The sequence below is a fragment of the Salvelinus alpinus genome, chromosome 20 (assembly GCF_045679555.1).
Source record: "Salvelinus alpinus chromosome 20, SLU_Salpinus.1, whole genome shotgun sequence".
NCBI lineage: Eukaryota > Metazoa > Chordata > Actinopteri > Salmoniformes > Salmonidae > Salvelinus > Salvelinus alpinus.
The window spans coordinates 48,916,248-48,931,552 of NC_092105.1; the positions used below are offsets into that span (position 1 = coordinate 48,916,248).

Below are 15,305 nucleotides of genomic sequence, written 5' to 3' on the forward strand. Positions count from 1 at the left end.
TATGTCTCAGTTTTTTACCTGTATGTCACTGTAATTCTATGTCCAAGTACGACCTGTTGCGCATTGGCACCGGGATCCAATATCACCCTTTACATCATTGTATTTCATTTTTGGAGTCAATTCCATTTAATATCCTGGCAGTTGAAAAGAACATGGAATTTCTCTCCAGGAATTATTTTCAATTCCCGTATTGACCGGATAATATCATGAAAGAGGATATCCTGTGTATGTCTCTACCTTGTATTTACCTACTTTAACCAGTATGTCTATTCTGAGCCTGTATATCTGTGTGTGTACCTACAGTATGTACCAGTCTTTCATGATGCCTGTGTGTACCACCACTGTGTACCTACCTGTCTATAGCTGGAGGTGAATGCCCCCAGGTAGGCTACGATGGCTGACGAAATGAGGATGTCCCCTGTCAGGTTGGTGTAGAGGTCCCCAAGGTTAAAGGCTGTCTCGCTCCAGCGAGTCTTCTCGCCACCCAGCCCACCAATCAGCTGCTCAGCTCTCTCCAGCTTCTTGCTGCACAATTCCACCTAGAGGTCGAGAAGGGAAGGACAAGGCTGAGGATTTGTAACATTACCGTCCGTGTCGCGTTCAGTAGTCACTAAATGGGAAAACGTTTTGAAATAGTTTGGGTAGAACCTTCACTGTTTCAAAACGGCTCGTTTCATATGTACTGAACATGAACATGGCCTTGTTTAAATAATGCAGAGGCAGAGGCTACCACTCCATTAAAATGCAATTATCATCTTGTTTTGATTGAATGATTGAAGGCAGGCTTTACCAACAATTTATCTTATAAGGACACTCAACAATGACACTCAATATCCTTCCAAACATTTGTACATAGGAGTTACTTTTGGAAGAGATTTGAAAAATAACAGATAAATCTTAAATAGAACAGAAATGATTGTCGATTGATGGCTATTTAATTCTCCCGTTTTAGCTTAGTGTGTTTACTTTTCATGTTGAGAAAGTTTAAATGAAAATAGATAAAACTATATTAGAGTATTTGCACCTACTCCGATCGCCTGGGAAAACCCCTATATGATTGTTGGTCTTTTGGTGTTCAAAAGGTACACTTCCCCAAATCTGTGCCTCAGCACAATCCTGTCTCGGAGCTCTACGGACAATTCCTTTGACCTCATGGCTTGGTTTCTAATCTGACATGCACTGTTAACTGTGGGACCTTATATAGACAGGTGTGTGTGCGCCTTTCCAAATCATGTCCAGTCAATTGAATTTACCACAGGTGGACTCCAACCAAGATGTAGAAACATTTGAAGGATGATCAATGGAAACAGGATGCACTTGAGCTACATTTAGAGACTCATAGCAAAGGGTCTAAAAACGTATGTAATTACAAAAATACAAAAAATAAAAACTGTTTTTTCGCATTGTCATTATGGGGTATTCTGTGTAGATTGATGAGGAATTGCTTTTATTTAATCCATTTTAAAATAAGGCTGTAACGCAACAAAATGTGGAAAAAGCCAAGGGGTCTGAATACTTTCCAAATGCACTGTATCTGCTCTTCAGCAAATGTTAAATCGGGAAAAATGCTTTCAATTCTTTCACAAAATTCTGCCAATAAGTCGAGCTACCACAAATCGTGTTAAGCAAGTGCTAAGAGGGAGAGAGCTATAGAACTCTTTTGAAAATGACCCTTTAAAACAATTCAGGGGCCTCCCAAGTGGCACAGCAGTCTAAGGCACTGCATCGCAGTGCTTGAGGCGTCACTACAGACCCGGGTTCGATCCCAGGCTGTGTCGCAGCCGGCTGCAACCGGGAGACCCATGAGGCAGTGCACTGTTGGCATAGCGTTGTCCGGGTTAGGGAAGGGTTTGGCTGGCCCGGGATGTCCTTGTCCCATCGCGCTCTAGCGACTCCTTGAGGCGGGACGGGCGCATGCACGCTGACTTCGGTCGCCAGCTGTATGGTGTTTCCATACGACAGACTGGTGTGGCTGGCTTCCGGGGTAAACGAGCAGTGTGACAAGAAGCAGTGCAGCTTGGTAGGGTCGTGTTTCGGAGGACGCATGGCTCTCGCCCTTCACCTCTCCTGAGTCCGTATGGGAGTTGCAGGGATGGGACAAGACTGGAACTACCAACTGGATATCACGAAAAAGGGCTAAAAAAAAAACCGACCAAAATAATATATAGATATATACAGTACCAGTCAAAAGTTTGGATACGGGCCTGCCAAGTGGCGCAGTGGTCTAAGGCACTGCATCACAGTGCTAGCTGTGCCACTAGAGATTCTGGTTTTGAGTCCAGGCTCTGTCGCAGCCGGCCTGACAGGGAGACCCATGGGGCGGCGCACAATTGGCCCAGCGTCGTCCGGGTTAGGGGAGGGTTTGGCCGGCAGTGATGTCCTTGGCCCATCGCGCACTAGCGACTCCTGTGGCGGGCTGAACGCAGTGCACGCTGACACCATCGCCATGTGTACGGTGTTTCCTCCGACACAGTGGTACGGTTGGCTTCCAGGTTAAGTAGGCATTGTGTCAAGAAGCAGTGAGGCTTGGTTGGGTTGTGTTTCGGAGGAGGCACGGCTCTTGACGATCGCCTCTCCTGACTCCTGAGTTGCTTTGATGAGACAAGACTGTTGTACCAATTGGATACCACAAAATTGGGGAGGAAAAGGTGTAAAATTTAATAAAAAGTTTGGATATTATTTTACTATTTTCTACATAGTACATATGGAGTCATGTAGCAACCAAAAAAAGTGTTAAACAAAACAAAATATATTTTAGATTCTTCAAAATAGCCACCCTTTGCCTTGATGACAGCTTTGCACACTCTTGGCATTCTCCAACAAGCTTCAACTGGAATGGTTTTCCAAAAGTCTTGAAGGAGTTCCCACATATGCTGAGCACTTGTTGGCTGCTTTTCCTCCACTCTGCGGGCCAACTCATCCCAAACCATCTCAATTGGGTTGAGGTCGGGTGATTGTGGAGGCCAGGTCATCTGATGCAGCACTCCATTACTCTTCTTCTTGGTCAAACAGCCCTTACACAGTCCTGAGGTGTGTTTGGTCATTGTCTTTTTGAAAAACAAATGATAGTCCCACTAGGCACAAACCAGATGGGATGGCGTATCACCGCCAGTTTCACCAGCAAAGCACCATCACACCACCTCCTCCATGCTTCACGGTGGGAACCACATATGCAGAGATCATCCATTCACCTATTCTGCGTCTCACAAAGAAATGGTGGTTGGAACCAAAAATCTTACATTTGGACTAAAGGACAGTTTTCCACTGGTCTAATATCCATTTATCGTGTTTCTTGACGCAAGCAAGTGTCTTCTTCTTATTGGTGTCCTTTAGTAGTGTTTTTTTGTTGTTGCAGCAATTCGATCATGAAGGCCTGATTCATGCAGTCTCCTCTGAACGGTTGATGTTGAGATATGTGTTACTTGAACTCTGTGAAGCATTTATTTGGGCTGCAATTTCTGAGGCTGGTAACTCTAATGAACTTATCCTCTGCATCAGAGGTAACTCTGGGTCTTCCTTTCCTTTGGCGGTCCTCATGAGGGCCAGTTTCATCATAGCGCTTGATGGTTTTTGCGACTGGACTTGAACAAATGTTTATGTTCTGCATTGACTGGCCTTCATGTCTTAAAGTAATGATGGACTGTTGTTTCTCTTTGCTTATTTGAGATGTTCTTGCCAAAAAATGGACTTGGTATTTTACCAAATAGGGCTATCTTCTGTACACGGCTATCTCCAAGATGATTCAAATCAAAATCAAATCAAATCAAATTTTATTGGTCACATACACATGGTTAGCAGATGTTAATGCGAGTGTACCGAAATGCTTGTGCTTCTAGTTCTGACAGTGCAGTAATATCTAATAAGTAATCTAACAATCTGAGGTGCCTACTATAAAAAATATGTTTTATTTGTTTAACACCTGTTTGGTTCCAACATGATTCAATATGTGTTAGTTCACTGTAGATGTTAAATGTCCAATGTAGAAAATAGTAAAAATAAAGAAAAACCCTGGAATGAGCAGGTGTGTCCAAACTTTGACTGGTACTGTACACAGTTGAAGTCGGAAGATTAAATACACCTTAGCTAAATACATTTAAACTCAGTTTTTCACAATTCCTGACATTTAATCCTAGTAAAACATCCCTGTCTTAGGTCAGTTAGGATCCCCACTTTATTTTAAGACTGTGAAATGTCAGAATAATAATAGAGAGAATGATTTATTTCAGCTTTTATTTATTTCATCACATTCCAAGTGGGTCAGAAGTTTACAGACACTCAATTAGTATTTGGTAGCATTGCCTTTAAATTGTTTAACAAGCTTCCCACAATATGTTGGGTGAATTTTGGCCCATTCCTCCTGACAGAGCTGGTGTAACTGAGTCAGGTTTGTAGGCCTCCTTGCTCACACATGCTTTTTCAGTTCTGCCCACACATTCTCTATAGGATTGAGGTCAGGGGTTTGTGATGGCCACTCCAATACTTTGACTTTGTTGTCCTTAAGCCATTTTGCCACAACTTTGGAAGTATGCTTGGAGTCATTGTCCATTTGGAAGACCCATTTGCGACCAAGCTTTAACTTCCTGACTGATGCCTTGAGATGTTGCTTCAATATATCCACATAATTTTACTCCCTCATGATGCCATCTATTTTGTGAAGTGCAGCAGTCCCACCTGCAGCAAAGCACCCCCACAACATGATGCTGCCACCCCCATGCTTCACGGTTGGGATGGTATTCTTCGGCTTGCAAGCCTCCCCCTTTTTCCTCCAAATATAACGATGGTCATTATGACGAAACAGTTCAATTTTTGTTTCATCAGACCAGAGGACAATTTTTGTTTCATCAGACCAGAGGACATTTCTCCAAAAAGTACGATCTTTGTCCCCATGTGTAGTTGCAAACCGTAGTCTGGCTATTTTATGGTGGTTTTGGAGCAGTGGCTTCTTCCTTGCTGAGCGTCCTTTCAGGTTACGTCGAAATAGGACTAGTTTTACTGTGGATATGGATACTTTTGTACCGGTTTCCTCCAGCATCTTCACAAGGTCCTTTGCTGTTGTTCTGGGATTGATTTGCACTTTTCGCACCAAAGTACATTCATCTCTAGGAGACAGAATGCGTCTCCTTCCTGAGCAGAATGACGGCTGCGTGGTCCCATGGTGTATATACTTGCGTAGTATTGTTTTTACAGATGAACGTGGTACCTTCAGGTGTTTGGAAATTGCTCGCAAAGATGAACCAGACTTGCGGAGGTCTACAATTTTTATTCTGAGGTCTTGGCTGATTGCTTTTCATTTTTCCCATGATATCAAGCAAAGAGGCACTGAGTTTGAAGGTAAGCCTTGAAATACATCCACAGGTACACCTTCAATTGACTCATGATGTCAATAAGCCTATCAGAAGCTAAAACTATGACATCATTTTCTGGAATTTTCCAAGCTGTTTAAAGGCACAGTCAATTTAGTGTCTGACCCACTGGAATTATGATACAGTGAATTATAAGTGAAATAATCTGTCTGTAAGTAATTGTTGGAAAAATTACTTGTGTCATACACAAAGTAGATGTCCTAACCGACTTGCCAAAACTAGTTTGTTTACAAGAAATTTGTGGAGTGGTTGAAAAACGAGTTTTAATGACTCCAACCTAAGTGTATGTAAACTTCCGACTTCAACTATATATTCCATTGGATTAATGGATGTAATACTACAACAAATACTGATCCATTTGTATTTTGGTCTTAAACCATTATGTAAATATTTGAAAGAAAGTGGATAGCTGCTAACCAGAGCTGGCTGGTGTATTGAAGGAGATAATGGTTCACCTCCGTAATTTGTGCCTAACCCCACTGACCTGATTCTCTAGTTCAGCCTTCTTGTTCTTGTTGGCCTCCAGTGTCTGCTGCAGCTTTGCAAGTTTGTCCTGGACCTCTTTGAGGGCAGCCTGTTTTTTACGCAGGCTCTCCATGGCCACCTTCAGCTCCCCCTCGGCCTGAGCTAGCTTCTCCTTCTTAGGGGCCACCACTTTGGCCACTCTGAGCGAGAGGAGAGAATATATAGGTTGGGGTTCCATTCAGGAAATGTAACTTAACATTTTCTAATAATAACCACCAAGGCTTCTTTCAATTTACTTCAATAAAACAACTCAGTATCCTTGTGAGATTCAAGAAAATACTATATTGTACTGTACTATTCAATGTGATCACAATTCTTCTTACACATTACAGCTCTACACGTTACTCACTTGTCGTAGGATTCCATGGCGCGCACCCACTTGCACAGCCCCTCGGCGGCCGTGGAGGCGGTACGGATCTTCTCGGGGACAAAGTCTGGGTTGGTGATGTACTGTTTACGGATAATGGCGATGAGGTGGGGTGGGATGTTTTCCTTGTCATACTCATGAAGGCTCTGAAGAAACTTCATGTCTCCAAGGAGCTTCTTGGCCGGGCCCCAGAAGTCCTCCACCTTCTTGCCGGAGCCCGAGGGGTCAGGGATGCGGTCCGGCTTCAGGCCCTTCAGGATGCAGATGGCCTCCATCACCAGCTTGACCGCCGGTGGAGGGCTCTTCATGGACTTGACCACTGTGATGTCCTAGACAAAGGGGCAAACAATCACAGTCACCTAGGGCTGAACTTTGTTTGTGCATGTGCACATTTTTGGGTGCATTTAATGTTTATGAGAGATTTAGGCTATGCCAAAGTGTTGTGCACATGATTCTCAAGTTAGGATGTGGTCCTTTCAGCATCATCTTTATATAAAGTTATACATTGACTTAGCTGCATCCCAGATCTCTATATGCTTTAGCAAACTCTTCTGACTGGCTTGACAAAGAATGAAAACAACATTCTTGGCTGAACCACAAACTTATCTGGAGACAGGCTATCACTGATTGGGCCTAACATTTATATACAAAGAAGAAGAAATATACTGAATATAGTTAAATGGCATTTGGAAAAATATCCTGCATTATTTTGGAAGGGGGGTGGGCAAAGGCTGAATTCTGAGAGGGGTTGGGATAAAGCAGAAGACAAGTCCATTGGAGATTGGACTATAAAGTCAATGTAAAGCAATCTCCCAATCGTTTTCCAACCTGGTTGGTTAGTGTGTCCAGAGCGGACAGGGCTGACTCTAGGATGGGCATGGCGATGGCCAGGTCGGCGTCGCACTCGTCCTTGATGGCCTTGGCCGCCATGGCCTGTTCGTTGGCCACCGCCTCATCCACCTTCACCACCTTCTCCGTCTTGGCAACCTCCACCGACTCGTGCTCAATCACCACCATCATCTCATCCACCTCCTTGCTGGCCACACGCAGCTGCGGCTGCAGGGCCTCCAGTTCCACCTGCATGGTGGCTACCTGGGCAGCTGCAGACTCCAGCTTCTCCAAGCCCACTTCATAGCGGCGCTTCAGCTTCATTACTTCTCTGTGGATGCAGAGAGTGTTGGGTGTTTCAGCTTAATTATGTCAGTTTAATGGGTGGTAATATATTCATAACCACTGGCATAATATCAAAATCTCTTGCATCTATATTAAAAATTATTAACATTGACTCAGATCTGTTTAGTGCTCTCTTGCCAACAACCACAGGTGTTGGCTACACAACACAAATAGATCAGGGACCAGGCTATAAATGAATGTAAAAGCCACATATTTGTGGGGAAAATATGTCGACTGTTTCTCAATCCAAAGGCAGCTGCCTCAAAGGGAAGCGTCCTTGTGGATTGAGAAACATCCTTCTTGTTTTGACTGTTTCTTACGCTCTCTTCTTCTCCAACAGAGCCTTGAAGGTAGAGATGAGCTCCAGGTAGGAGGTGGGCGTGACATAGTTATGGCGTTGCAGCTCGGACAGGAAGCAGGCCGACAGCTCGATGGTGGACGTGTGGAAGCTCTTGCACATGTTAATGCAGCCCATTCGCGACTCGTCCGTCATCTCGATGTCCTCCAGGAACCGTGAGGCCACCGCCTGCAGCGCGTCCTCTGGCCAGCTCTGGGAGGAGAGAGGAGAGGGTATAGGTGTGAAGTTGCCCCTAGAGAAACTGATCTTTTAGTTTTGCAAGGTTAGGATTGGGGAGGGGAAGCTGATCCTAGATCAGAGTAAATGAAAAGCCTGCCTGAGTTCCATAATTATATACAGTACCAGTCAAACGTTTAGACAAACCTACTCAATCCAGGGTTTTTCTTTATTTTTTACATTGTAAAATAATAATGAAGACAACAAAACTATGAAATAACACATATGGAATCATGTAGTAAGCAAAAAAGTAATTTGGGCACCACGGAAGAAAATGTTTAACGAGTTACCATCTCCCAAATTAAACTCTGGAAGATAGGTTATATATTGATAACAGTCACTTATTAATCATTACCTCATATCAGTCTCATTCTGAACAGTCGTAACCCTCTTGGATCTGCAAGAACCCCAACCTTTGCTCATCATTCAGTACCACACAAATTGATTTAATTATTTATTTACTAATTATTTATTTACTAAGTAACTAAATAATAACAGAGAATACACATACACACTTACATGAGACAAACGTCTCCAGTGGACTGACAAGCTATGACGGCTTATTACACAGAGACGGAGAAGGGGGTTGGGAAAATAGAGACAGAGAAAAAGGGACATTTATCGTGGATACATTCTAGGACTGTCTTCACATTAAAAGCGTGCCCAGAGTAAACTGCCTGCTACTCAGTCCCAGTTGCTAATATATACATATTATTAGTAGATTTGGATAGAAAACACTCTGAAGTTTGAATGATGTCTGTGAGTATAACATAACTCATATGGCAGGCAAAAACCTGAGAAAAATCCAACCAGGAAGTGTGAAATCTGAGGTTTGTAGGTTTTCAACTCTTGGCCCATCAGTGTCTATGGGGTCATTTTGCACTTCCTAAGGAATCTAGTTTAGAACCTTGTTTGATGCTTCTACTGTGAAGTGGAGCCGAATGAGAGGGGATTGAGTAAGGTCTGCCATGAGCTGAACATGCGCTGACCATGCGCATTCACGTGAGCGAGCTCTGTTCCATCGCATTTCTGAAGACAAAGGAATTCTCCGGTTGGAACATTATTGAAGATTTTTGTTAAAAACATCCTAAAGATAGATTGTATACTTCGTTTGACATGTTTCTACGGACTGTAATATTACTTTTCGTCTGAACATTTGCCTGGACCTGCCCGCGTGTCGTGAGTTTAGATTGTGTACTGAACGCGCAAACCAAAAGGAGTAATTTGGACATATATGATGGACTTTATGGAACAAATCAAACAATTATTGTGAAACTGGGATTCCTGGGAGTGCATTCTGATGAAGATCATCAAAGGTAAGTGAATATTTATAATGCTATTTCTGATTTATGTTGACACCAACATGGTGGATATCTCAGATTATACTCAGATTATTGCATGGTTTGCTTTTTCCGTAAAGTTTTTTAGAAATCTTACACAGCGGTTGCATTAAGGAGAAGTATATCTTTAAATCTGTGAATGACACTTGTATCTTTTATCAATGTTTATTATGAGTATTTCTGTGATTTGATGTGGCTCTGTGCAAATTCACGGGATGTTTTGGAGGCAAATGTAAACTGAGGATTTTGGATATAAATATGAACTTGATCGAACAAAACATACATGTATTGTGTAACATGTTGTCCCGGGAGTGTCATCTGATGAAGAATATCAAAGGTTAGTGATTCATTTTATCAATATTTCTGCTTTGTGTGACTCCTCTCTTTGGTTGGAAAATCACTGTATGCTTTCTGTGACTAGTTGCTGACCTAACATAATGATATGTTCTGCTAGCGGAACCCCAGTCCTAGACAGGTTAATCATATAAACACAGCAAAAAAAGAAACGTCCCTTTTTCTGGACACTGTCTTTCAAAGATAGTAAAAATACAAATAACTTCACAGATCTTCATTGTAAAGGGTTTAAACACTGTTTCCCATGCTTGTTCAATGAACCATAAACAATTAATGAACATGCACCTATGGAATGGTCGTTAATGTGCAACGGATATGATTAGAAGTTATCTCCTATGACTCCTAAAATCACATTCCTATCTTAACAAAAATAGTTTAATCCATGTCTAAATCACATAGACAACGTATTGGATGGAAACTTGACAGCTAGAGGGGGTTTCCTTCCGAAGTTACAGTATTTGGTTCCTACAATTTTTAATAACATCACAAAATAAAAAGCAAAATAACGATAGCCCTATTTGGTAAAAGACAAAGTCCATATTATGGCAAGAACAGCTCAAATAAGCAAAGAGAAACGACAGTCCATCATTACTTTAAGACATGAAGGTCAGTCAAGCAGGAACATTTCAAGAGCTTTGAAAGTTTATTCAAGTGCGGTCACAAAAACCATCAAGCTGTCACACCCTGATCTGTTTCGCTTGTCTACATCCCCCTCCAGGTGTCGCCTATCTTCCCAATTATCCCCAGTGTATTTATAACGGTCTGTTTGTCTGTTGCCAGTTTGTTTTGTTTCGTCAAGCCTACCAGCGTTTTTCCCGTGCTCCTGTCTTTCTCTAGTTTCTGTTTTCTAGTTTTCCCGTGTTTTGACAATTATGCCTGCCCTGATCCTGAGCCTGCCTGCTGTTCTGTACCTTTAAAACTTTGCTCTGGAGTACTGACCTCTGCCTGCCCTTGACCTGTCGTTTGCCTACCCCCGTTGTTGTAATACGCATTTGTTACTTCGAAACTGTCTGCATCTGGATCTTCTCCTGAACCTTGACAGTACGAACTGGCCATGACGGACCCAGCAGACTCGGACCAGCTCCACAACGCGTCTCCTCCCAAGGAGCCACCATTGGAAGGCACGAGGAGTTGCTACATGGTCTTATCGAAGGGTTCTAGACCTTGGCCGAATGGCATGACCGCCGCGCATTGAACACATTTCTGGAGCAATTCTGTGGGTTGTCTATCAGGCAGACTACCATGACGGTAACCTCCCAGCCCCTCAGTAACTTGGCTGTTAGCAGCGCGGCCTACCCGGTCACACCGGTTTCCCGAGAACCCCGCTTACCTACCCTGGAACACTTTGCTGGAGAGTCGGGAACCTGTCGGGCGTTTCTCGCGCAGTGTTCTCTCATCATCGGGCTGCAGCCCTCCTCCTTCCCCTCGGACCGCTCAAAGATAGTGTACCTCATCACGCTGATGCCCGGGAGGGCTCTCGCTTGCGCTACAGCCGTGTGCGAACTCCAGACTGAAGCATACGGCCAACTGTTGTTCCCACACAGAGGTGAAGAAGGTTTTTCATTCTCCACTGTCCGGGAGAGAGACTGCCCGGAAGACACTCCAGCTTTGGCAAACTCCCGCAGTGTGGCAGACTTTGTGGTGGATTTCCGCACGTTGGCAGCTGAGAGTGCCTGGAACCCGGAATCGCTGTGTGACATGTTCCTGCACGGATTACCGGAGGAAGTGAAGGACGAGCTAGCAGCCCGGGAACTACCAAAGGATCTCAACTCGCTCATTGCCTTGACCATCCGGATCGACGGGAGGCTACAGAAACGTAGGAAAGATTCCACCTCGCCTCTGAGGCATCCCGGAAGTCCCCGACATTTTCATGGCCGAGAGGACCCGAGGCTACCCGAGTTCCCCCGAAAGTCTCCGAAGGTCTGTCGATTCTTTTCAAGCCGATGCAAATAGGCAGAGCTAGGCTGTCCCCAGCCGAACGTCTACACCGGCTTCACACGAAGAGTTGCCTGTATTGCAGGACTACTGGTCATTTCATGTCCTCCTGTTCACTAAAAGACCAGGCTCACCGGTAGGGGCGAGAACTTTTCCTCCCCCTTTACTCGTACCCCTTTCCATACCATCCTGCTGTGGGGGAACCAGTCAAAATATCTCTGGATACTCATCGACTCTGGGACTGATGAGTTTTTTGGATATTACCCTGGTGTCTGAGCTGTGCATCCCCACTCATTCCCTTTCCATTCCCATGGATGTTAGAGAGTGCTGGACGGCCGCTCTATAGCCTGGGTCACCCAAATACACCTCCAATCAGCCTACGCGTGTCAGGGAACCACAGCGAGGCAATCCAACATCCTCAGGTTCCCATGGTACTGGAATATTCTTGGCTCCAGCGAAACAATCCAATCATAGACTGGACTGCTGGTGCCATCATGAGCTGCAGCCAATTCTGCCACGGCCATTGTCAGAAGTCAGCGCAGCCTGCCCCGGGTCATCTTCCTGTGGGCTCAGAAGTTGACCCGGAACTCTTCGCCATTCCCGCAGAGTACCAGGACCTCCGGGATGTTTTCAGTAAGGCCCGGGCCACTTCCTCCACACCGACCCTATGACTGCGGGATCTTCTTTGTGGAGAAGAAAAACAAAACCCTGCGCCCGTGCATCGACTACCGGGGCCTATGTGACCGCTACCCGCTACCACTCATCGCCTCGGCCTTCGAGGCGCTCCAGGGGGCCACCATTTTCTCCAAGTTGGGCCTGCGGAACGCCTACCACCTGGTGCGGATACGAGAAGGGGACGAGTGGAAGACTGCCTTTAACACGGCCAGCAGTCACTACGAATACCTGGTCATGCCAGTTGGCCTTACCAATGCCCCAGCTGTGTTCCAGGCCCTGGCCTGGACCGGTTCGTCTTCGTTCGGTTGTGAATTGGCCCCAGCCTACGTCCAGAGCGCAGCTGCAACGCTTCCTGGGATTTGCCTACTTTTATTGCCGATTTATTCGGGGTTAAAGCATCCTGGCTTCCCCCTTGTCTGCACTCACCTCTCCCAAGACTCCATTCACGTGGTCACCAGCTGCTGACCGGGCGTTCCGGGACCTCAAGCACCGCTTCACCACTGCTCCCATATTGATTCATCCTGACCCGTCCCATCAGTTCGTGGTGGAGGCCGATGCTTCGGATGTCGGAGTGGGGGCTATCCTGTCCCAGCGTTCCACCCTGGACCTCAAGTTACATCCCTGCGCCTTCTTCTCCCATCGCCTCAATGCCACGGAGAGGAATTACGATGTGGGGAATTGTGAGCTTCTCGTGGTGAAGATGCCGTTGGAGGAGTGGAGACACTGCTTGGAGGGGACGGAACATCCGTTCATTGTGTGGACGGATCACAAGAGCCTGGAATATCTTCGCACAGCAAGCTAGGTGGGCCCTGCTTTTCACCCAGTTTAACTTCTCCCTCTCCTACCGACCGGGATCCAAGAATATCAAGTCGGATGCTCTGTCACGCCGCTATAGCCCTGCGGCTACACCCTCGGACCCCGAGACCATCCTTCCCACCTCGTGGCTGGCGACAGCACTCTGTTGGGGAATAGGGAAGCAGGTCCATGAGACTACGCAGCATTTCCAGCCGGGGGGGGGGGGGAGGGGAGGCTAGATAACCGGGTGTTTGTTCCTGACGCTGTCAGCCCCTCGGTCCTGGAGTGGGCCCACTCCTCCACGATCCAGGAAATCTTAAAGCTACAGCATACAATGACATTCTAGACGATTTTGTGCTTCTAAATTTGTGGCAACAATTTGGGGAAGGCCCTTTGCTGTTTCAGTGTGCACAAAGCGAGGTCCATACAGAAATGCTTTGTCGAGAACGGTGTGGAAGAACTTGAATGGGCTGCACAGAGCCCTGACCTCAGCCCCATTGAACACCTTTGGGATGAATTGGAACGCTGACTGAGAGCCAGGCCTAATTGCCCAATATCAGTGCCGACCTCACTAATGGTCTTGTGGCTGAATGGAAGCAAGTCCCTGCAGCAATGTTCCAACATCTATTGGAAAGCCTTCCCAGAAGAAAGCCTTCCCAGAAGAATAGCAGCAAATGGTGGACCAACTCCATATTAATGCCCATGATTTCTAATGAGATGTTCGATGAGCAGGAAACAACATACTTTTGGTCATGTAGTGTATATTACCTGGAACCAGTCGATGGTGCAACAGTTGATGAGGGCGGGGAAGCGTCTCAGGCGGCTCCGGAAGGTGTCTCCAATAGGGCTCATGGCCAGCACCACGTGCAGCTGCGAGCGGCAGCGCTCCAGGAACATGTTGAAGAGCGATAGCGGGCTGCCATCCGTCTGCTTGTCGCGCTCCCGCTGACGATCAAGCACACGCATGCGCTCGCAGATCTCTGCTTTCTCGTCAGTTGCAAACAAGTTGGGTACCTGGCGTGAGGAAAGGGAAAAGGAAGGGAATGAGGATTTTTTTTCATGACACTGTAGCCATTTTTTTGTTGTTGATTATTATAAAACATTTTAAACCACCTAAATGTTTGCATTTAAGTATTTCGTAAATTGAGATATGGGTGTGTATCTCGAATGTTCATGCAAACCATTAATTAATTCATGCAATATTAACATGATTTAAGAAAAGTTCAATTTAGGCAAATTACATAAATCACATAATGTATACGCCTAGTATGTGTGTTTGTCTCTGTTGTTGTGTCTGTGACCCTGAATTTCTCTATAGGGGATAAAGAAAAGTGTCTGTCTGTCTGTCCATCCATCCATCACCTCTCCAGTGTTGAGCAGGTTGCTGACGTCCTCCAGGAAGGACTCCATCTTGATCTGCGTGTCAGTGAAGAGGAAAACACCGTGCGTGTCGCCCTGCGTGGACTTGCGCATGATCAGCTTGAGGTCGTCACGCCACTCCGTCATGCCATAGCTCTTTGCAATCTCCACCTGTTCAGAAAGTATATTGTAATTGTTATTGACAGTTTATGTAATTTTATACAAAATAAAATTGTTAATAAAAAATAAAAATTCTCCACCTGGAAGAGCTCCGCCTCCGCCATGTGGGCGGCCAACCGGGTAACAGACTGTCTCCCACTCCCGCCCACCCCAACCAGCAAGGCATGGCCGCGCGGCTGCTTGAGCACGCGCGAGATGCGGCACACATGCTCGATGGCGAAGCGGAAGAGCACCAGGTTCATGGGCGCCTTGCTGACGTTGTTGTACTCATCCAGGTGCGACTCAACCACCTGCCGCAGCTGGTCCAGGTTGTTCACCTCGCGGTAGTTGCGGTCCTCGCCCTTGGGGTCGTGGAAGTCGCAGAACATGAGGCTGCGGAGGTCATCCTCCGTCACGCACCCGTCCTGGTCCTGGTCAAGGTGCTGGAAGAGCTGGTGGAAGTCCTCTTTGAGGTAGGACTGGGACACCTCCTGGAGGTAGCCCACCATCCAGGCCCGGTCTGAGTCGTGCACTAGACGGTCGTAGTACACCCTCTGGACCTGTGAGAGTGAATGAAGTAGCAATTTGTCAGCATGAGAATTGAACACCTGGGGCCGGTTGCACCAGTTGGGCATAAAAAAGTTGGACTTAAATGCTAGGTCGGGCATAGCTACATCTGACTTTGG

General features: G+C 45.9%; 1 protein-coding gene across 1 annotated transcript in view; it reads right to left on the reverse strand.

Moving 5' to 3' along the window:
* The window catches only part of dnah7 (dynein, axonemal, heavy chain 7), a 200,263-nt gene that overhangs the window by 68,847 nt on the left and 116,111 nt on the right, over nucleotides 1-15,305 (reverse strand). The window contains exons 41-48 of the mRNA XM_071356079.1: nucleotides 14,721-15,179; nucleotides 14,464-14,631; nucleotides 13,870-14,115; nucleotides 7,749-7,978; nucleotides 7,084-7,414; nucleotides 6,238-6,584; nucleotides 5,848-6,028; nucleotides 354-539 (exon numbers count right to left, since the gene is read on the reverse strand). Of these exons, the coding sequence (XP_071212180.1) occupies nucleotides 354-539; nucleotides 5,848-6,028; nucleotides 6,238-6,584; nucleotides 7,084-7,414; nucleotides 7,749-7,978; nucleotides 13,870-14,115; nucleotides 14,464-14,631; nucleotides 14,721-15,179 (2,148 nt within the window). The remainder of the gene's footprint in view (nucleotides 1-353; nucleotides 540-5,847; nucleotides 6,029-6,237; nucleotides 6,585-7,083; nucleotides 7,415-7,748; nucleotides 7,979-13,869; nucleotides 14,116-14,463; nucleotides 14,632-14,720; nucleotides 15,180-15,305) is intronic.